At 37.2% G+C, this 22,253-nt stretch overlaps 1 protein-coding gene across 1 annotated transcript; it reads left to right on the top strand.

The window, feature by feature from the left end:
* Window positions 1-915: 915 nt before the first annotated feature.
* On the top strand, window positions 916-11,610 carry SUSD3 (sushi domain containing 3). The gene is made up of 5 exons (XM_051962400.1): window positions 916-976; window positions 2,350-2,553; window positions 2,682-2,832; window positions 7,436-7,612; window positions 9,224-11,610. The coding sequence occupies exons 1-5, from the start codon at window positions 916-918 to the stop codon at window positions 9,483-9,485; spliced, it is 855 nt and encodes a 284-aa protein (XP_051818360.1). The 3' UTR covers window positions 9,486-11,610.
* Window positions 11,611-22,253: the final 10,643 nt, after the last annotated feature.

Here is a 22,253-nt window from a genome sequence, read left to right as displayed (position 1 = left end):
GAAATATGTTTAGAAGAACTGCACATTTAACCTGTGTTTGGGTTACTTGCTATCCTGGGGAAGAAGGAGAAAAATTTGGAACACAAGGTCTTAAGGGCAAATGTTGAAAATTATCTTTGCATGTGTTTTGAAAAAGTAAAAAACTATTATAAAACAATTAGTGCAGGACCTCAGGTAGCAAGTTGCTTAACCAGTTCTGTAAAATGCTTTGCCAGCCTTAGAATGCTCTACAAAAAGTTTGGTGTTCTGAGATTCCTTTCAGCTCTAATGGATCACAGATTTGGAGCTGTATGGTACCTTAGAAGTCATCCAATCTCATTCCTTTGCTTGGAGTGAAATAAATTTACAAATGAAGTAACTAAGGCACAGACAGTTTAAGTGCCCAGGTCCAGTGAACAAGCAGAGGCAAGATTTGAATCCAGTCTTCCCGACCCCAAATCCAGAACTTAATCTGCTCTTCCACACTGCCTCAGGAATTCATCTTGCCTTCCTCCTCTTCTTTTCTCCTCTCCTCTAAGCTTAGGGAATAATGCCTTTCTGGGACGAATAGAACACTGTTAGAGAAGAAATGTAACGTGGCCTATCTTTAACTCAGATGAATAAAAAGGATGGTCGGCAAGGGGTACACAAGTCAGATGTGACTGAATGGTTAAACAATAACAAAAACCATAATCCATTGAGATGGCAGGACTGGTGAGATGAAATTAAGCCGGTTGAGGGAATGGTTAACTCAGAGGTCCTCGGTCAAATCCCCTTAGTGCAGCTTGTTCTGAAACCAGGAAACATAAGAAACCTCTCGTGACCTCCTCCTTCCACAATCCTTTCCCCTGGAATGTGAGAGCTCTTAAATCATAGTTTGCCCTGAAATGATTCGCAGGATCAATTTTTGAGGCTCTTGATAGCAGAAGTGGTGACATGGAAGGAGGACTTCTGGAAAACTCCAGCCACTTGATCTGCCTTCCAGGTAATCTCTCAGGTAAGGCTGGAATTCAGCCCTGACCTTCAGAATCCTCTCAGTGACTGACTAATGTGATGAAATTTTATGGGAGCCAGCAGGGAGATCTTTTTGAACCACAAGGTTGTTCTTGTTCTTGTTGTTGTTGTTGTTGAAAGAAGGGGAAAGAAAAGACGAACAGAACCAATGATGTGCAAATCTAGGTTAAGGTTATACAAAGTACCAGCTAGAAAACAGTTTAAGCTTCATAGATTTTAATAAAAGCAGAGACCAACTTGTAGACAATTGGCTCCAGGACAGTCACTGAACCAATAGTTGTGGCAGCTCAGATGCAGCTCCCAGACAGATGGGAATCCTGTGTGTGCATACTGACTGGGTAGCAGAAGATCACAGGATTCAGAGACACAAGGGACCTGAGTTATCACAGGGTCATTTTACAGAAGAGAAAATTGAGACCCAGAAAGGGGAAAAGGCAAGCCCCAGATCACATAGTATGCAAATGCAGGTCCTCTGCCTCCATATTCAGCAAACTATATTACATAATAATAGGGATACTAGTATATAGCTTTTCCTATTTTGTATAATGTCACACATGCTTTCTTAATAGAGATATGGGACAGAAACAAACTCAAAGTTTTAAAAACAAATGTAAAAAATTGTTTTTAATGTAACTGGGGAAAAATAAAAATATTAAATGTATATACATACAAATATATATGTGCATGTATATACATACAAATATATACATGTATATATGTGTACATGGGTGTGTATATATATATGCACACACACATATATGCATACACACACACACACACACATATATACAGTGGTTTGGATGAGGTGGAAGTAGAAGAGCACCAAAGGCAGGTTGTTCTATGGGGCTCAAATGGTATGATTGAAACTCAGAAGAAAGTCATAGCAAACACAAAATAAAAATTTTCTATTGCTCATGTGTTCAAATGTTTTTGGGGGAGGGAAGGTAATAGGAGTTAAATGATTTGCCCAGTGTCCCACAGCTGACAAGTGTCTGACGCTGGATTTGAACTCAGATTCTCCTTACTCCAAACTCAATGCTCTATCCACTGCCTAGAGCATTGGTGAGCCCTGCACAATGCATGGTTTTCTGGAGACAGGATATTCACTGTATTTATCTCCAGCCTTGGCAACCAGACATAGAAATGTCAAAAACCCTTGTTTTTTTGTTTTTTTTTTTTAACAATAAAATCTCAGTAGCTAAAAGAATAAGATGTTCTGTACAGTTGTTTCAAATGGGATTCCCCTCCACTGACCCATGAAGTTTCCCATTCATTTGGTACCAACTTGTATTCAGAAAAGCTAGGAGGGAGAGTGACAGCTAAGAGGATGAGCTCTGATTTTGATTATTCTCCTAGTGTCTCTAGAAGCTCAATGTGCCAGACTCCTCCCTCCTCCTTTTGGCTCTTACAACGTGGAGAAAGGCTCGGGCTGTTCCCTAGGGTCTGTTGTGGTTTTCTCATGTCAAGTGGGATATCAACTAATAGGAAGCAGAACAACGGTTTGCCTCTTGGGGAACAATGGTACCCAGTGGAGTCATCCTGAACCCCAATGTGAGGAAGGTAAGAAATTTATCCTGTCACATCACATGATAAGATGCTTCTGTTTCAAGGACCCTATGGCTGGGATTGGCCATGTTGGCAGCCATGCCCTCTCACAGTTAAGTTTCCTTTTATTGTCTTCATCCCAGTTATCCCTACCCCACCTAATCATGGCTACCAAGGGGCACTGATCATCTCTCTCATCAGTGGTGCCATCATCCTTGCCATCTCCATCTCATTTGTCATGTGCTGTCTGCAAGAAAGGGGGCTAAGGAGCAGCTCTATGGCCACTCACACCATGTAAGTATTTCATATTGGGGAAAAATGAGTTCCCAGGACATATAGCAAGTTGGTCTAAGGTTTATCTTAGGAGATAGAATATAATAATAATGATAATGATTATAATAATAAACACTAAAAATAACTTGTCTTTATATGGAGCCTATTATGTATCAGTATCAGGCAGTAGGATAGATTATGGGCTAATGTCAGAAAGATTCCTCTTTGTGAGTTCAAATCTAGCGTCAGATACTTAGAAGCTGTATGAATCCCGGTTGCGTCACCCTGTTTGTCTCAATTTCCTCTTCAGTAAAATGAACTAGAGAAGGTAATGGCAAACCTCTCCAGTATCTTTGCCAAGAAAACCAAATGGGGCCATGAAGAGTCGGAGCTGATTGACAAATGACTCAATGACAACTATGTACCAGGCTTTACAAATATTATTTCATCCCTCTCAATAACTTAGATGCTATTATCATTGCCATTTTACAGTTAAGGAAACTGAAAAAAAATCACTTAATATGATTTGTCCAGGTTTACATGGCTAATATCTGAGGATGGATTTCAACTCAGATCTTCTAGACCCAAGCCCAGCATTCTGTCCACTGGGTCACCTAATTGCCTTGAAAAAATCTAGCATTCTTTGGCAGAGGATGTTATCCTACAATCAAATGAACAGTTTATAAGAGGTATCAGGGGCCAATGCAAAAGAGACCTGAGATCTTTATGACGATAAGAAACACTATGGTAGAAGCTGGAAAAACTGAGTCAAAAACAACTATCTACTCTTCAACCATAAGTTCATAGAATTTCCAGTTCTGAAAAGAGAATCTCTTATCTTATTCCCTCATTTTATAAATGAAGCAATTGAGCTTGAGTCCAGAAAGGAGAAATAACTAAAACTAACCAGGTATTAAGTAACAGAACCAGGATTTGCATCTCCACTTACTGACTCCATATTTAGTGTTCACTATCCTGCCTTCAGACTTACTGAATCTTGGACTTTCTGAATATAGCCAACATACAAACTTACAGAGTACTCTTCTCTGATATACTCACTGGCTCCAGAGTTAAAGGACCTGGATTCAAATCCTTTTACTGTTATTTAAAAGCTGTCTGACCTTGGTTAAATCCCTCTATAGGGCAGCGAGGTGACATAGTGGATAGAGCACTGGGCTTGAAGTCAGGAAAACCTGAATTCAAATCCAGACTAATATACTTACTAGCTATGTGGCCTTGGGCAAATCACTTAAGCCTTTTTACCTCAGTTTCCTCATCTGTAAAATGAACTAGAGAAGGAAATGGCAATCCATTCCAGTATCTTTGCCAAGAAAATTCCAAATGGAGTCACAAAGAATTGGATAAGACAAATCCCTTTATCTCCATGGCTATTTTATCTGTATGGTGGAATGAATAAGTTAGTCTAGAAGGTTCCTGAAATCTCTTCCACCTCCAGAGATATAATCCTTTGATTACTGAAAGTTCCGATTTCTCACCTCATCCTAACAAGTGTCTTAACCGAAGCTTCACCAAGAATAGCAGCACCACCCAGTGGAGAAATCCAGACCTCTTCTTCCTCCTCCTTTCCCTCCCTCTCTTCCTCCTCCCCTACTCCCAACTCCCCCTATTGAGGAGAGACTTTGCTGCATCAAGAACAGAATACTAGAGTGAACCAGTTACTTTAGTTTGGTTTTTAAATAAATTCAAAGCTCTGTCCAATCCCTTAGCACTGTCCATGGTCCTGCTCTATCAGGATTATATTACAGGTTAGGAAGACCCGATTAAAACTTCAACATCAGTTGCTACAGCTCTATTGGGACCTTCTGATATACAGCCACCCATTGAGTAGTTTCCTCTGCTTTCCTAGCTTGTCATAACATGGATGATAGATTTGAGGGGGGATACAATAATTGCCTTGAAAAAATCTAGCATTCTTTGGCAGAAGATGTTATCCTACAATCAAATGAACAGTTTATAAGAGGTATCAGGGGCCAATGCAAAAGAGACCTGAGATCTTTATGACGATAAGAAACACTATGGTAGAAGCTGGAAAAACTGAGTCAAAAACAACTATCTACTCTTCAACCATAAGTTCATAGAATTTCCAGTTCTGAAAAGAGAATCTCTTATCTTATTCCCTCATTTTATAAATGAAGCAATTGAGCTTGAGTCCAGAAAGGAGAAATAACTAAAACTAACCAGGTATTAAGTAACAGAACCAGGATTTGCATCTCCACTTATTGACTAGTAAGTCATTTCCCACCCATCCATGACCATAGTTCAATTCTTCCAAGTCTCTAATAGTGTTCTCATATTGAAGCTTCAAGTCCTTCATCACAAAGACTGCAGATATATTCACATCCCATCCAACTGAGACAAGCAAAAGGAAAGAAATGTTGCACCAATTTAACTCCAGCAATTCCAAAGGCCCACCTTGCTGTTTAAGTCATAGAATTACAAATGCAGAGCTGGAAGGGACTTCAGAAACCATCTAGTCCAATATCCTCATTTTACTCATGAAGAAACTGAGACCCAGGGGTTAAGTGACTTGCTCAAGATAACATAGGAAATAAGCATCCGAAGTGGGATTTGAACCTAAGACCTCCAAATCCAGAGCCAGTGTTCTTTGCCTTGTGAAGATGTAATAGGGTCTGCTTATCTCATTTCATGATGTATCTTTGGTTGAATCCTCTACCTACATCAAGGCAGGACAAATTCAAGCAATCTTACTTCTCTCTAAATTCAAAACCATTTAGTCATGAACATCGATACTCTGTGAGAGAAGGGAAAAAGAATCAAGGAGAACTATTCATTTGGTCTGAGTCCATTCTTCTCTCTTCCTTAGCCCTCCAAATTAAGAAAATGAGGTCAGTAGCGTCTACTGTTTGGGCAAGAGAAATGCTTGAAGGCTGAAGAGAGAACCTATCCTCCATATCATGATAATGCTCCTTATCATCCCCACTCCACTCCTGAAATTTTTGGAACCTGTTCACCTCCTTAAGTCAAGGATTTAAGACTATTCCTCAACACAGGGAGGCTTTCAACCAAGGCACACAAATGGAGGAGAGTGATAATTGTATCCCCCCTCAAATCTATCATCCATGTTATGACAAGCTAGGAAAGCAGAGGAAACTACTCAAATCACGTTATCTAGCCAGAGCCTTCACAGATCCTTGGTCAGTGATCCTCTGGACTATACAGGAAATTTGGGGTAAGGCATTTGTCTTAGGAGCTTCTATTTGGGAATTTAGCTGAGAACTCCTTGTTTGGCAAAAATTTCAAAGCAATCATCCCAAAGTTTAGACCAGGAAGCACTGAGAAAATAACTGCAATGAGGAAAGAATCAAGTTCTTCTTATAACCATAGCCTTGAACTCACTATATCAAGGATCCTTAACCTTTTTTGTATCATGGCTCCCTTTTAGTCTAATGAAATTTATGGATTCCTTTTCAGAATAATATTTTAAATAATAAAATACATAGGATTAAAAATGAAACCAATTATGAAATGAAAATTCAGTTTTCCTTATACAAGTTCATGAACCCTCTGAAATTAATTCACAAATCCCTTAGGGGATAATTCTAAGGGTGGGATGGAGTTCATGGACTGTAATTAAGAACATCTGCACTAGAGGCTATGTTCATTTTGCCTATGAAAAAGAACAGGTGAGTTTTTATTAAGGAAAATCCTGCCTTTCTTAAGATTAAACACCACCAATCCATGGGTTTATTTCCATAGAGTCAAAACCACCATGTCATTGGCCTCTCATGGCTATTATAGCTAAACAACGTGAGATGACCTCCCAGGACAAAGATAGCACCACAGTACTCTGGTCAGAAGGGCTGGCAAGGACACATTCTAGTAAACATAGATACCTATTATATTGATGTTTCACTTCTGAGGATTGAGACTGGCAATGGAGAAGTTAGAAGATGTGCTAATGGAGAACTATTTCTGAAATAAGTGTTGATCTAGGGATTGGGATAACTGTATTTGAATCTTAGTTCTTTCATAGTGGTATAAACTAGGGCAAAATCATTCTGTATCTCTGGTCCTCAATTTTCTGATCTATAAAATGAGTGCTATGTACATCTCACTGGGTTATTTGTAAGTCTCAGATGAGATCAGATATGTAGATTGCTTTGCAAACCCAAGCAAATGCCAACTTTTTCTCACCATCCTTTCTTCCCTGCCCAACCCCATAAGTTTCCCATGTTATTCTTCCTATAACAGGCAAGCCAAGATAAAGTAGAATAAAAAGAATTCATAGAGTTCACCTTGTGGTTTCTATTTGGTGGCAAGACACACATCCCCAAATCAACTATTCAGCAATGGCCTTATTTTACTTCAGAAACAGAAACTCCTCCAGGAAGGCAAGAGAAGAGATTCCATGCTGCTTTCATCCACAGTAATATGATCAAACCTTTCACAGATTATTGTTGAGCTAGAAAGGATTTAAAGATGACCTGATCCAAATCTTTCATTTTAAAGCTGAAAAAGCTTTTTGAAAAAGGGAAGTTCAAGTGGGTGAGAACCTCCAATTTCCAATGCAATGCTGTCTTCTTTCTGGGACAACAGACTAATATTAGGATTTTCTCTGTTTTGCTTTGATTTTTCCCTATAGGTATCATCAAGGGAGGATGTCTAATACAGGAAGAAGAGCTGATCCAACTGACAAGATGTTACAGAGGCATGTGGGGGCTAACAGGAAGGACCAGAGACAGAGAGAGAGCCTTGCTACTCAACTAAGCTCCATTTATTCTGGCAACCTTACAATCTATGACAACTGGGGCTTTCAGAGGTATTCTTCTTAACTAGGTTCATGGGACTCTTTACATCTAGGTAGGATATCTCCTAGTTAGACAAGCATGGATCCCAAAACAAATACTTTCCTTTGGAAAGCAGAAGAGCACCTTTGAACTGAGCAGTAAAATGAACCAAATTAAAGAGTAGTGTCGGCAAAGCCTTGGGACCAGGGATGCAGCCTGAAAATAAGGATGCTGGCAGAATTTGGAGCCAACTTTATCCCTATACTCCTTCCCACTGTACTTCCAGATCATTCCACAGTTTGGGTCCTCATCACAATCCTTGCCACACAACATTATACATCTGATGTTCTGATCCATCCCTTCATAATCATAGATTATGTTTCTTGCATATACTTGCTTCCCTCTGTTTTATGAAAAAGCAGCATGACACAGTGGATAGAAAACTGATTCTTGAATGCCAAATGATCTAGATTCAAGTACCATTTTGCCTGATGACTTGGGCAAGCCATTTTTCTCTCAAAGACATAGTCAACAACCTAAGGTAATAAGTGACAGAGGAGCCAGCCTGCATTGTTGACTTATACCAATAAAATCAAAAGTCTTGTCCCTATCCCCTCCATCACATGCAATTCCTACAGCTGAGTTTCATTATGGCATAATAGCACTTAGAGCTAGCAGAGCCAGATTTGAACCTGCTTCTGCTACTCCTATACACAATAACTTGAGAAAGTTACTTGATCTTTCCAGGGTTCAGTTCCCTTACTTATAAAAGCAAAAATAAAAATAAATATATTTAAATTTTAATACATGTAATATATACATAATATAAAAGATTTTTAAAAATAAAAATAGCTAGGATGAGTTTAATGATTTCTAAGGTTCCTTACTATCTGATGATCCTATAATCCTGTACCAGCAGAAAGCTATGCCCAGAGAGGGCAATCTGGGGCTCTGATATCTTGTGCCAGCAGAAGATTGTCTCTTCCTTCCCCACCTTAAGCTTCTCTTCACCCAAACCAACCTGTACTTTTTGATTAGAGGGACCAGCAACATGTATTGATTTTGCTTATCAAAAAATAGAAGAATCATTCACTTCTCTAATATCACAAGGGTCAGAGCAAGATTGGGAAATTGCGGCCATGTGGCAGAAAGCTTTTTCCTTCTAGTCACCTAGCACAATTTTGTGAAGATCCCTGAACCCAACTCTGTCAAGTGAAGGGGATACAATGAGAGCATGGAAAGTAAGAGTTGATGCTGGAGCTAGGGAGGCAGAAATGGATAGGAAAATGGTAGAGGAGTATAGTGGCTCCTTTATATTAGGTAACTAATGTTTTGACCTGTCCCTGAGTAATTCTATACTAAGTCTGCTGGGTATGTTTCCTTCGTTCTGTCTTACATAGAGGCAGTGTGGTATGTGCTGAAATAAGCCTTCACTCTAATATTCCGCATGAGGGAGAAAGATGCTCCGTTCTCTTTTAGAGCTCAGAAATAGCATTTAGACCCGAAGGGAAACAGGACAGGAAACAGACACAATTGTGTTCTGTCATAGCCACAGACTTAGCATGGTTGCCCATGCTAGCACAACCTCCATTTGGATCATGGTCCTCTATGTCTCATTTTATTTTTTTTTTGGTTCTACACAGGAGTCAAGAGGCTCTGCCGTGGGCCACTGTGCAGACTTCGGGTTCTGAAATCCCACTCTTTACCCCAGTGGTCTTGCAGCAGGGACCCCGGTCCCCTCCTCCCACTTACATATACCTACTCCAGGAGCCCAGGGACCTGCCTCTGCTGCTCCCAATTCCACACTGCCACACTCACCTTCCCAGAGAACCTCAGCCAGCATGCTCCCGAGGAAACAGCAGCAGCAACAGCGTGGGGGACAGAGTTCAGGATGAACAGACCTAAAACACCTTCTCTACACATCCTTTGAGGTTTTCTAAGCAGATCTCGCAACTAGCTTTTCCCTGAGTCTCCCTTTAAACTTCCTGATAAAGCATAGAGCAGAACAAGAAGACAAAAAGCCAGTGAGCCTTGAGAAGAGGAAAAATGCTTATGGACCTCATATTCTTCCTGGTATCTTCAGCTTAGCTGAGTTCAGAACACACTCAGATCACCAACTGGCTCCCTACAGTAATACAAACTGCTTCACTGGGCTTTTGAAACCATTCAGAATTTTTATCTAGTCTACATTTCCACACTGATGAAATCTTATTCTGTCCTCCACCCTAACTCTGCATGCCAGCCTGATCTTCTTGTAACCCCACAGATTTGGAAGGGTCTACTCCCCACCTCCATATTTTTGTCCAAGTTTTCTTTCTTGCCTAGGATGCTTTTCTTTCTTAGCTCTATTTCTTGGGCTCCTTAGTTCCCTTTAAGCTTTTCCTCATCCTCCATGGATTTTAGTGTTTTCTCCCCTCTGCCATCTCCATTATCACTTTGCATTTTATTTTGTACATATTTTGAATTTACTTATCAGCATGCATATTTTATTTTTGTAGTCCAGTGAACATAAGTTCCTTGAAAACAGGGACCATTCTGTTTTAGTCTTTTAATCTGCAATGCCTTTCACATAGTAGTTGCTTTTAAAATATTTGTTGAAACGAATTGAAAATGCAGCACTTTTGCTTGCCATCTGGGGGAGGGGGTGGAGGGAGGGAGGGGAAAAATCGGAACAGAAACGAGTGCAAGGGATAATGCTGTAAAAAATTACCCTGGCATGGGTTCTATCAATAAAAAGTTATTTAAAAAAAAAAAGAAAAAGAAAATGCAGCACTTTGACCTGCAGGAAAGAATTCTGAGGGGCTGAGGGAAGTAGAGAACCTAAGTCTCCAAATCTATGAAAGTATATTGTACAGCTAAGAATCACTAAGGGGCTAGATCAGAGGAAGTTGGTTCAAATATAGCACAAGATTTGGAAAACTTCTCAACAACTTGGACGAGATGCTGGAATCCTTCCTTACATATTCAGAGAGAAGCCCCTACTTGTCTAGGTTAGCTTGGGGGGAATAGTCCTGTCCAGTGATAGGAAAAGTAGCTATTGAAATTAAGGTCCTACTAAATGAGCAACATTTAAATTAACCTGGATTGTAGAGACCATTCCAGCCACTTAGTCACTCATTTGTAGGCTGCATTTACCAATCAGAATACAACCAACAGCAACATGAATCAAGTTCACTCTTTAAGCTGACTCATGGGTGCCAAAACAGTTGCAAAAACCCTTTCTATTTTTTATCTTCTCAAACCAGATCAGGGAGCAGAGTAAGGAAGACTTTATGTAAAGCTGCTTCTTTTATTACCTCTAGGGGGCACTGACAGGCACTAATTTGTTGCTAAAAGCTCTTAGTAAATGAAATCAATTCTCTAAAAGAAATTGCTCAACTAAAGCACTATCCCTACTCCTGCTTCTAAATGCAATAGTTCCAAGGAAGCAGCTTTCCAAACCAGCCCCAAGCACGTGTACATACATCACACACACACACGCCCATGAGCTGCTTGCCTTCTTGTCATCCTCAATAGCTTTCATGAGAGCCTGCTGGCTCCCACTGACTCATCTTTCATTTATAAAGTCACACATTTTTCTTTTAAATTGGCAATCCCTATAAAGCCACACCTATGTTTCTAAGGGGTCATATAATTTTTCATTTTCTTAGATTTTCCCTCTTTAGTGATAAAGCAACTGTATGTAAATTAGGTACCCCTCATGCTTTAATTCTGTAGTCTTCAAGGATGTAATAGTGGGTCTCTTTGATGCTCTTGTAATTTGTATTTCTTCACACTCAGTTCTCTATTTAAAAACTAAAAAAATTTTAAATGAAATCTTTCTTTGCCTCTTTATAACATTAAACTGTACCCACACAAGTGAGATGTAGTTCTACATCATTAATAAAGAGATCCCAGTCCTCAAATCTATACTACAGATGATTTTCTCTCCAGAATCATCAAAAATCCATCTACAAGCTGTTTCTCCCCACGCACTGTATTGTAGCAGTTTATATCAAAATAAAGTTCATTTTTCATGCATATACAGAAACTGTAGCTGTATTATCTTTACAGAGCCCATATTCAATCATCTATGTAGATTATGTGAGGAAATTATGGAACACATCATTGCAGGCTGAATAAATTTAGCACCTACCAAATAACAGGCAAGATATGATCTGATAGCTAGAAGTAATACATCAAAAGCTTATTCTAACAATTACTATGAATAAAATCCTCAAAATATTCTACAAAATTCAACTAACATTCTGTCCTGAAGACCATTATCACTTGCCAGACTGTTGCCCACAATTATTTGGACATAAACTTAATCCATAAAACAAGAGAGTGTTTAATAGATGTTGCCATACTAAATACATATCATTTCTAAGCTGAACATAAATGTAAATGTGGGAATAGAATTGAGGTTTGCATCACTCTAGCTGTCTGATCTGCCACTGGAAAAGTGAAGATATTTTTAATGCATCTACAGAGGATGAATTTTCAGCTTAATACTTTTACTCAACCTCAAACAGCAGTTATTTTATCCACTTTTGCTATAGTCCATAGAATATTTAATAATTACAAAAACTAAAATTTACATATCACTTGAAGGTTTGCAAAGTACTTTACATATATCTTATGTGATCCTCACAACATCCCTGGGAGGTCAGCATTAATATTCTCATTTTATACATGAGGAAACTGAGGTTGAGACATAAAGTGATTTGCCTAGGGTCACATAGCTAGTTAATATTTGAGGAAGTATTTGAACTCAGATTGTCCTGACTCCAGGATTGGTGCTCTATTCTCTAGACTGCCTAGCTGTCTCCAAAAGAATTACAGCAAAGCAAATTTCCCCAGGATTGTTTCTATCTGAACCTCATGGAAAAGATTAGAACAAGATATCAAAAAAAAAAAATATGGGACAGCTAAGTGGTACAGTGGATAGGGCACCAGTACTGGAGTCAAAAGGATCTGAACTGAAATCCAGCTTCAGACTCAGGCAAATCATTTAATCCTAATTGCCTCCAAAAAAAATAATAATAAAAACTTGCTTTTTTAAATATGGTTTTGAAATCTACAAACTGTTTTTTTCATGTATGATCTCATTTTAGTCGCACAAACTTTTTTGCAGTAACTGCTGGAATTATCCCCATTTTAGAGATGGGAAGACGAAGAGAGTAAAAGAAACTAAATGACTTTTTGTCCAGGGGCACACACCAAACTCATGACTGAGTTGTGATTTTTAAACGCAGTCTTCTTGACCCAAGTTCAGCATTCTTCTATCTCATACTGCTAAAAATATGAAAAACGTAAGCCTACTTTGGAGCCATTTGCCTGACAGTTGGTCAATAAGCATTTATTAAATGCCTTACTATGTGCTAGGCACTAGGCTAAAGAAACAAAAGCAAAAACAGGGTAACCTGCAAGAAACTTACATTTTAATGCAGAAGATGAAATCCAATTAACTATTTACACACAAAATTTATACAGTGTAAATGGAAAATAATATCGGAAGAAGGATAGTGGGAAGGAAGGGAATAAGAAAGGACTCTTGCAGAAGATGGGAGTTGAGCTAAGTCTTAAAGGAAGTCCAAGAAGGAAAAGCATTCCAAATATGAATTTAAAGGTTCAGTTATCATGTTAAAGGTTCAGAGTATCATATTGGAGGGACAGCTCATATGCCTTTGTAGAAAGATGGCAGAGAATGTGGGGGGAAGTATAGTGTAAGAAGACTGGAAAGGAGGGAAGGGGTCAGGTTGTAAAGGGCTTTAAATGCCAACCAGAACATTTTATATTTGATTCTGGGGGTGAGAGGAAGCTACTGAAGTTTATTGAGTAGGGGAGTGATTAGTTTTGCACTTTAGGAAGGCAGCTGAGTGAAGAATGGATCAGAGCGGACAGAGACTTAAGGAAGCAGTCAGAAGGCTACTGCAATAATCCAGATATCCAACTATGAGGAGGTTCTGCACCAGAGTAGCAAAGAATTTTGTGAGATTTATTTGTGAGATAAAATAAAATCATACATTTAAATCACTTTGCAGATCTCAAAACACTATTCAAAAACAAGCGGTTATAATGATTTTATTTTGCGGAGGCAGTTGAGGTTAGGTGACTTACTCAGGGTCACACAGCTAGTACTGGATGAGTAGAAAGGTAAAAGCAGAAGAGAGCAGTTCCCAGGAAAAGAGGGTTATCAATAGCTCTGAAGGTTGAAAAGAAATCAAGAAGGTTGAAGAATGAGAAAAAATTGGGCTTAGCAATTAAGAAACCACTGGTAACTTCAGAGAGGAATTTCAATTCAATGATGAAGTCAGAAGGCAGACTGCTGACTGGAAGAAAGAAGAGGTGAAGAAATGAAGGTGTCTAGCATAGATGGCCACTTCAGATTTTAGCTGAGTATATGAGGAAGAATACAAAATGGTAGCCGGGAGGGATGGCCATGTTTGCAAAACACTTAATAAGAGTAGCCAGGTCACAAGAGAACGGCCCTATTGTCTCTCATGCAGAAGAAATATAGCTGAGGCAGGAAGCGGCTAATAATGCCCAACAAGTAGTTCTGCAGGGCAAACAAGAGTCAGCGACAAGGAAAGGGCAGCTGATGGGAAAGCCCTCACCAACTTTAAAACAAAGAAGAAATATAACCCATCAAGGTCAACAACATTAGAGATACTGAATGGAGAACCAGGCCTGGATACACTCACATGCACATTTTATTTCTTCAATACCAAGATCACTAATGGATCACATTTTTTGACAACAGAGAATGATGAAAAAGGGAGATCCACTGCCCACACAAGCAGCAGGAAACATTGAAAACCAATTAATGTTTCAGAAAATAATTACCTCCATGACGCAGTAATTCACTTAAACTTTCTGGGTCTCAATGTCCTATCTGTACAATAAGGGGCTCAGATTTAGATGACCTCAGAGCTTCTGTCCAGGTCCAAAGCTTTCTAGGTCTGTTCCAGTGATATCAAACTCAACTAGCAATGGGGGCCATTCAACTACGCATAAAAATCCCTGCAGGCCTTACATGGATTTAGATATTTTCTCATTGTTAAGTTATAACACATAAAAATCCAAAAGAAACACCATTTTTATCTGCACTCCTAGAAGGGCTGGGGACTATCTGCTGCCCCTGGCTTATGTTCGACACCTCTGCTGTGAACCCTCTTCGGGATCAGACTAGCATTATAAATACAACTCCAGTTTTAAAAACAAGACAAGACAGAGCTAACAATCCACTGGCCTCATGAGGCAAAGAATTAAAGAGGAATGGATTGTGTGGAACTAGTGAAGTATGGAACTCCTTTCCATAGAAGATTTGGAGGTTACTATCCTTCCTCCTATTTTACTTTCCTATCTTTTTTCGTTCATTCTCTCTCAATCTACTCATCTACCACTAGCCATTTGGAGATGGTTTACAAGCCCATTTGAAAGTATTAAAATATATTTTTAAATCTATCCTAAATATATACTTGGAGAGTTTTAAATATATATTATATATAGTAGAATATATCTACTATTTCTTGGATTTGGTCTAGATGCAAGAACTCATGTGTGAGGGAAATTTCTTATGTGGAAATTCCCTCTACATGCAACAAATTTGTAACTTACAGTTTTAGAGAGTTTCTAAAACTTACAGTTTTAGAAAGGTTAAGTGACTTGCTATTGGTCACAAGTCTTTTGTGTGTGTGTGTGTGTCATGATAAAATCAATTTAGAGATTTATTCTAAAGTTACAAAATTCTGGAAGTAATTCAAATTATATTCCTCAAATCAAATTATTTCAAAAAATAAATATCTAAAAAGCTTAAGAATAACAACAAGGAGGGGCAGCTAGGTGGGATAATGGATAAACCTCCAGTTCTGGAGTCAAGAGGACCTGAATTCAAATCCAACTTCAGACACTTACTAGTTGTATGACCCCAAGAAAGTCACTTAAGCCTATCTGTTTCCAAAAAAAAAAAAAAAAGTATGATGACAAGGATTAAAAGATGACTATGAAGCTGATAGAATATGTGTCAGTTATAAAATGTATGTTTCAACTGAAAATTTTGTTATTAATTTTTAATAAATTTTAATAATAATAAATCAATGAAATTAATTTAGTAAATAAAATAAAATTTAATAAATAAATTTAATAAAATTTGAATAAAAATAATATTTAATAAAATAAATTTTAATAAAAAGTATTTATTGGCTCTCTGTTCCACTTCCTTCTCCCATTAAAAAGAAAAATTGATAACATATATGCAGAGTCATCAAGCAAAACAAATTCTTGGCCATTTCTCATTATTCTGCACTTTGAGTTCATCACATCTCTGACAAGAAGTGAGCAACGTCTTTTATTAATTTTCTAGCATTCTGTTTGATCATTGTGTTGATCAGAGTTGTCGGAAATTTTGCAATGTTGTTGTTCCCCAGAGCCTTCCCAATTCCAAGATCAGTTCTCTCTCTAAATACTTCTGGTTTTTTTTTTTTTTTATTTTTTGTTACCAAAATCAAAGTCTAAGTACTACCCTAGAAGACAATTTTAAAAAGGAATATGATACAATATCATGGAATTCAACACTTTAGAAGCTCAAAATTGAGTCGAAAACATCTACAACAACTTGTATTTATTTTTTTTTGAATATTTGATGATGCTTACAACGGTTAGACTGTAACATTGCTCAGTATTATCTAAAAAACATCAGTTATGTTCATTTTGAATAGTATCAATCTGAATGGAAAATGTTCCAGCTAGCCCATCATCACCAGCAGTTTTCTTTAACTTGTTAGTACTGCCGTTGACTAAGAGGATTTCTGGGTTTGTGTTTTTATTTTCTTCCTTCCTTTTTTCATCTTTTTTTTCTTTTTCTTTTCTTTCTTTTTTCTTGGTAATGGGGTAAGAATGCTCCTCTGCTACTTCTTTTCTATCATTACACAAAGCCTATATGTGTACACACAAGATTCAGAATAAGGTAGCCTCATCTTACCCATGACCTTCTTTAGTTTCTGGCCCCCAGATTTACATCTTCACAATGTAAAGAGTTGTTTTCTATAAATTGTTTTCCTAGTTCTGCTCATTTCATTCAGTATCAACTCAAGTAAGTCTTCTAAGATTTCTCTGAAATGGCTCCTTTCCTAATTTCTTATTCTATTACCTATTCCATGATCTATCTGTTCAACAATTCCCCAACTGATAGATACTCACCCCCTTCGCCTTCAATTCTTTATGATAACAATAAAAAAGCTGCTTTAAACATTTCTGTGCATATGGGTCTTTTTCTTCTTGCTTTGATCTCTTTTAGGTATAGGCATAGTAGTGGTCTTGCTGGGTCAAAGAACATGCTTAATTTAGTGCTTTGGGACACAGTTTCAAATTACTTTCCAGAATGGCCAGAAAACATCATAATTCCACTAACTGAACATTATTGTGCACTTCCTTTTCTTTTTCACAGCCTAACAACTATCATTTTCATTTTAGTCACCTTTGTCAATTAGTGTCAAGTAGAACCTTAGTCTTGCTTTAAATTATATTCCTCAAATTACTAATGATGAGGAACACATTTTTCATGTAGTTGTTGATATAATAGATTTCTTCCTTTGAAAAACTGCCTATTCCTATCTCTCGACAATTTATCTATTGGAAAATTATTCTGTTATTGACATATCCTCTCAATCCCAAAATCCCAACCTAATAACCAAGCCACAGGAGCTTCCAAACTGTCGCTTCCTAGTTGTCGCTAAAAAAAAATTCCTTGTTTGACCACAGTGAAAAGCAGTTGAAGATCTTCAAAAAAAGAAAAAATGATGGCAGAAAAAGTTGCATGCAAAGCACTCTGCTAAGTTTAAAGCAACATAAAAATGGCAATCATTATTTTTATTCTAAGTGGTCAATGGACAATTAAGTTTAATTGGTGAGAGCACTGCTTAAGCTTAAGCTCATCTTTCCCCAAAGGGCTATAAAACTGCATATTCTTTAATCCAGCAGTGCACTACTGGGTCTCTATGATCTCCCAAAGAGATCATAAAAAAGGGAAAAGGATCCACATATACAAAAATATTTGTAGCAAATTTGTGGTGGCAAGGAATTGAAAATAAAGCCATGCATGGATTCTGTCAATATAAATTATTAAATAAAATTTAAAAAAAAAATAAATAAAGCCATGTCCATCAATTGGGGTATGGCTGAATAAGTTGTGGTATATGAATGTAGTGGAATACTGTTGTTCTATAAGAAATAATGAACAGTAGTGGTTCAGTGATCCAATGCAATCCCAATAGACTTTGGACAGAAAATGCCATCTGCATCCAGAAAAAGAACTAAGGAGACTGATTTTTCTTGTCCAACATGATTCATAAAGCAATGTTATTAAAAACAAACAAATGTACTAGGGAAAAAAAAGAAATAACGAGCAGGTAGCTTTCAGAAAAATCTGGACTTCCATGAACTGATGTTGAATGAACAGAACCAAAACATCATACACAGCAAGAGCAATACTGTACAATAATCAACCGTCTTTGCTCTTCTCAGAAATAAAGTGATCAAGACAATTCTAAAAGACTTAAAAAAGAAAGTGTCATTCGCATCCAGAGAAAAGAAATTGGTAACTGAATGCTGATCGAAGTTTACCATTTTCATTTTTTTCTTCCTCACGGTTTTTCCCTTTTGTTCTGATTTTTTTTCTTTCACAACATGATTAATATGGAAATATGTTTAAAATTATTGTACACAATTGGCCTATATCAATTTGCTTGCTGAGAGGGGCAGGGGAAAAGGGAAAGGTGAGAGCGAGAAAAATTTAGGACTCAAAATCCTACACAAATGAATATTGAAAACTATTAACATAAAAATTTACTATTGAGTGCAAAAAATAAAGTAAATATACAATAACAAAAAAAGCAAATTCATAGATTTAATCTCTGCTTGTGCAATTAGTTTCTGTTTCCTAGTCACTTATCTAGAAAAAATGTACCACAAGGAGAAGAAAATAAGAATACAAAAGTTAAATGCAAATCCATTACCACTAGTAAAACAAATACTCTAGGGTAATATCCTAAAGTAATACCACTTTCATTTGGGACATTAACAAAATGTTGAGATATAAATGATCATGATCAAAAAGTAAGACACTCATCTCTTAGGGAAACATGATCCATTTCTTCTATTAAAATATGATCCATTCAGTGAAAACTTCTCTACTAACAAAAGAAAATTAGACTTAGTTTAAGTCTACAGTTTTTAGCATGAGTTCAGTTTAGCCTAGAGAAGTGATAATAATAGAAATAAGAAAAATTCATAGAAAATAGGAAATAACGAAGATGGAGGAAATTGCTTTTTCTACTAAAGAAAAAAGTAAGGATGATTATAGATTAAACCAAGGCAAAGCATAAATATAAAGAAAAAATGGAAAAACAAAGATATATTAAAATATATAAATAAATATATAACATTTGTAAATTACATGTATTAAGTATAAAGATTAAGCCTATAATGATCTTATTGAGGGAACTGAGCTTTCTCAGTTTTCTGAATGAAAACTGAGTTTTCACTTGGAATCATTTAAGAATGAACTACATCTATAATGATAGGGCAATGGATAGAGTATTGATATCAGGAAGGCACTTCTTCCTGAGTCCAAATCCAATTTCAGACACTTACTAGCTATGTGATCCTGGGTAGGTCACTTAACCCAGTTTGCCTCAGTTCATCTGTAAAATGAGCTGGAAAAATAATAAAGCACTCTAGCATACTTGCCAAGTGGAATCATGAAGAGTTAGACATGACTGACAAATGACCCAACAAACATTTATGATAAGAGGCAGCATAGCACAATGGATAAAGGATGCTGTCATCAAGAAGACTTCCAATACACACTAGACATGTGAGCATGAGTTACACAATCAGCATTGATCGGAGGATGATCAGATGGATGAAATAGTAGATCTAGACAAAATAATAATACTCAAGCCATTCATCACTGCATTTTAAGTTAAATAGTGGATAGGTGAGTCTATATAGGGAAAAAATAGTCTCCAACCTCAAGAAGTTTATTTTCTATTGTGGGAGGTAACATGTATATATATCCTCATAGGTAGTACATTGAATGGACTTCTGGACTTGGAATCAGAAAGATGTAAGTTCAATTTTTGATTCATATAATAATTATATATTTCTAGGAATTTCACTTTAATTCTTTCAGTCTCAGTTTCCTCATCATAATTATAAATGAATTATATAAGCACCTCCACCACAGCATTATGAGAATCAAATGAAAACATATGTGGATTATTTTGCAAATTGTACAGCACTACATCACTGCTTACTACTATCACCACTACTATCACTATTTATTTTGCTCAAGTTTTCTCTGGAGTCGGGAAGAAAGAGTAGTATCTGGAAGCCCCTTCTCAGCCCAGGGAAACAATTTACTATTTTTCTGGACACAGCTAACCCTGGCTCCTAAAGTCTGCAACATAGCTGCTTGCCACTCTGTATTCGGTTCAAATAAAAAACAACATTTATTTAGTTCTTACTATGGCTCAAACATCATGCTAGGCACTAAGGATATAGACCAAAAAGCCAAACAGTTTCTGCCTTACATTTAATTGGAGGAAACTACAGGTATCCACGAATCAGCATATGGGTGGAGCAACAGATAGAGTGTTAGCCTTGAAATCAGGAAAATCTGAGATGAAGTCAGTCTACAATACTCCTTAAGCATATGACTTAAGATAAGTCACAACTCCTGTCCACATCAGTTTATTCTATTTGTAAAATGTGGGTAATAATAGCACCTACTATTACTATTATTCTCAGAGTAGTTGTAGGGATAAAATGAGTCAATATTTGGAAAATACTGGATAACTTAAAGAGCTATACAAATATATTTTTATATTACAAAATAATGTTTTCTTCTAGGAGAGATACTATCATTTGGGGGGGGGAGGATGAGGTGGACACAGGATGAGGAGAGACCTGAGAGAAGAGATTTTGCTTGAAATGAGCTCTGAAGGAAACTGGAGATTCTAAGAAATGGAGGTGAAGAGGAAGTGCCTTCTAGGGACACCCAACAGCACAGGAGACGAAATGTAGCGTGAGAACAGCAAGAATGCCCAGTTTGATTGTGCCCCGTAATCCAGGAGAAATGTAGATGGAGTTTGGAAAGAAAGATAGGAGTAAAATTGTAATGGGCATTAAATGCTGAATAGTGGAGGTTGTATTTGACCCTAGAAGTCATAAGAAGTTGCTTAAGTTTATCTAGCACTGGAGTTACATGGTGAGATCTGTACCTCAGTAATGTTATCTTGGCAGCTGTGCAGAAAATGGATTAGAGAACGGCTTAAGCCAGGGCGACAAGAAGCAATTATGGAACAGTTAGATAGCATCAGTCCTGAATTCAGGAGGATCAGAGTTCAAATTGGGCCTCAGACACTGGACACTTATTATGTGATCTTGAATAAATCACTTAATCCAGTTTGCCTTGCAAAACTAAAAAAAAAAAATTAAAAATTGCAATTGTCCAGGTCAAAGATGATGAGAAATAGGTGATATCAGTAAAGTGGGGATGATGGAAATATAGAAAAAGGTGTGGATGCCATTTCAATTTCCTTAATTTCAACAATAATTTAAGTACCTATATATGTCACTATGCGAAGCTTTGAAAAAGATAAACACAAAAAGTATAACAATCCCTGCTGCAAATAATTTAAAATCTAATAGGTGACTAAGTTCACAAAAAGGAAATATCACTGGTTTAGGAGTATGTAAATTTAAAAGTATCTGTGTTGTGTGACTTTGCACATCATAACTTCTGAGGGCCTCAATTTTCTCATTTGTAAAATTAGGGATGGGACTACATAGCCTCTGAGGTCCATTTTTGGCTCAAAATCTATAAATCTAATGCCTGTATAAGAGATCTTAATTCTAAGAGATATTCCTAAAAGGAAATTTCAGGGAAATATTAGACCTGCTAAGCACAGTGAAGAACAGAAGCTATTTACAAAATTTGCTTTAAGGATAATTATTTAAAGTTTTCATCTTGATAGTTTGATGCTATCCAGATTCCAGAGAGTTGACTTTCCTCCAGAAAAGTGTTTAATATCAGAATTAACATTTTGGAAAGCACTCAGGCAGATGGTCCTTTGAGTAGGGAAACTGGTAGTTCTACACTTAGCAAGGCTGAACACACTACAGTATGTTCCATAATCTTGTGAATGGTTTATATAAATGCTTCAACAGCTGACACCTGAGAGAATGAATTGGCCAATAGTCCCATTATTTTGCTTCACCTTTCACTCTCAGAGATCAGCCTGGAACTAGATCTGTTTTAAATTTCCCTGAAATGACCTGAGAAATTCATTTAACTGGGAAGACAAGGGAATACTGCAACACATTGCATTTTTATTTTTAAAATTACTGTGAAAGATGTTTCAGCTTGCATTCAAAATTCAAACAATGAGCCAGTTAGTCTAAACCTTACATGTCAACCTCATGGCCTAGCATTCACAGCTGCTGTTTAAGAGAATATCAAGACGAGACTAATCAGGGAATGAAAATGGAGAGATGGAAAATGTTATGAGCACTGGGATTGGATTTTTGTGGATGTGTAATCAATGGCTATTCAATGTCATTACTGGCAATTTCCTGCTTTACTTCTAGTAAAGGCCCAGATTTCATCATCTCCATACTTGGCCCAAA

Source organism: Antechinus flavipes, chromosome 5 (assembly GCF_016432865.1).
Source record: "Antechinus flavipes isolate AdamAnt ecotype Samford, QLD, Australia chromosome 5, AdamAnt_v2, whole genome shotgun sequence".
NCBI lineage: Eukaryota > Metazoa > Chordata > Mammalia > Dasyuromorphia > Dasyuridae > Antechinus > Antechinus flavipes.
This window is presented reverse-complemented; position numbering and strand designations above follow the sequence as displayed.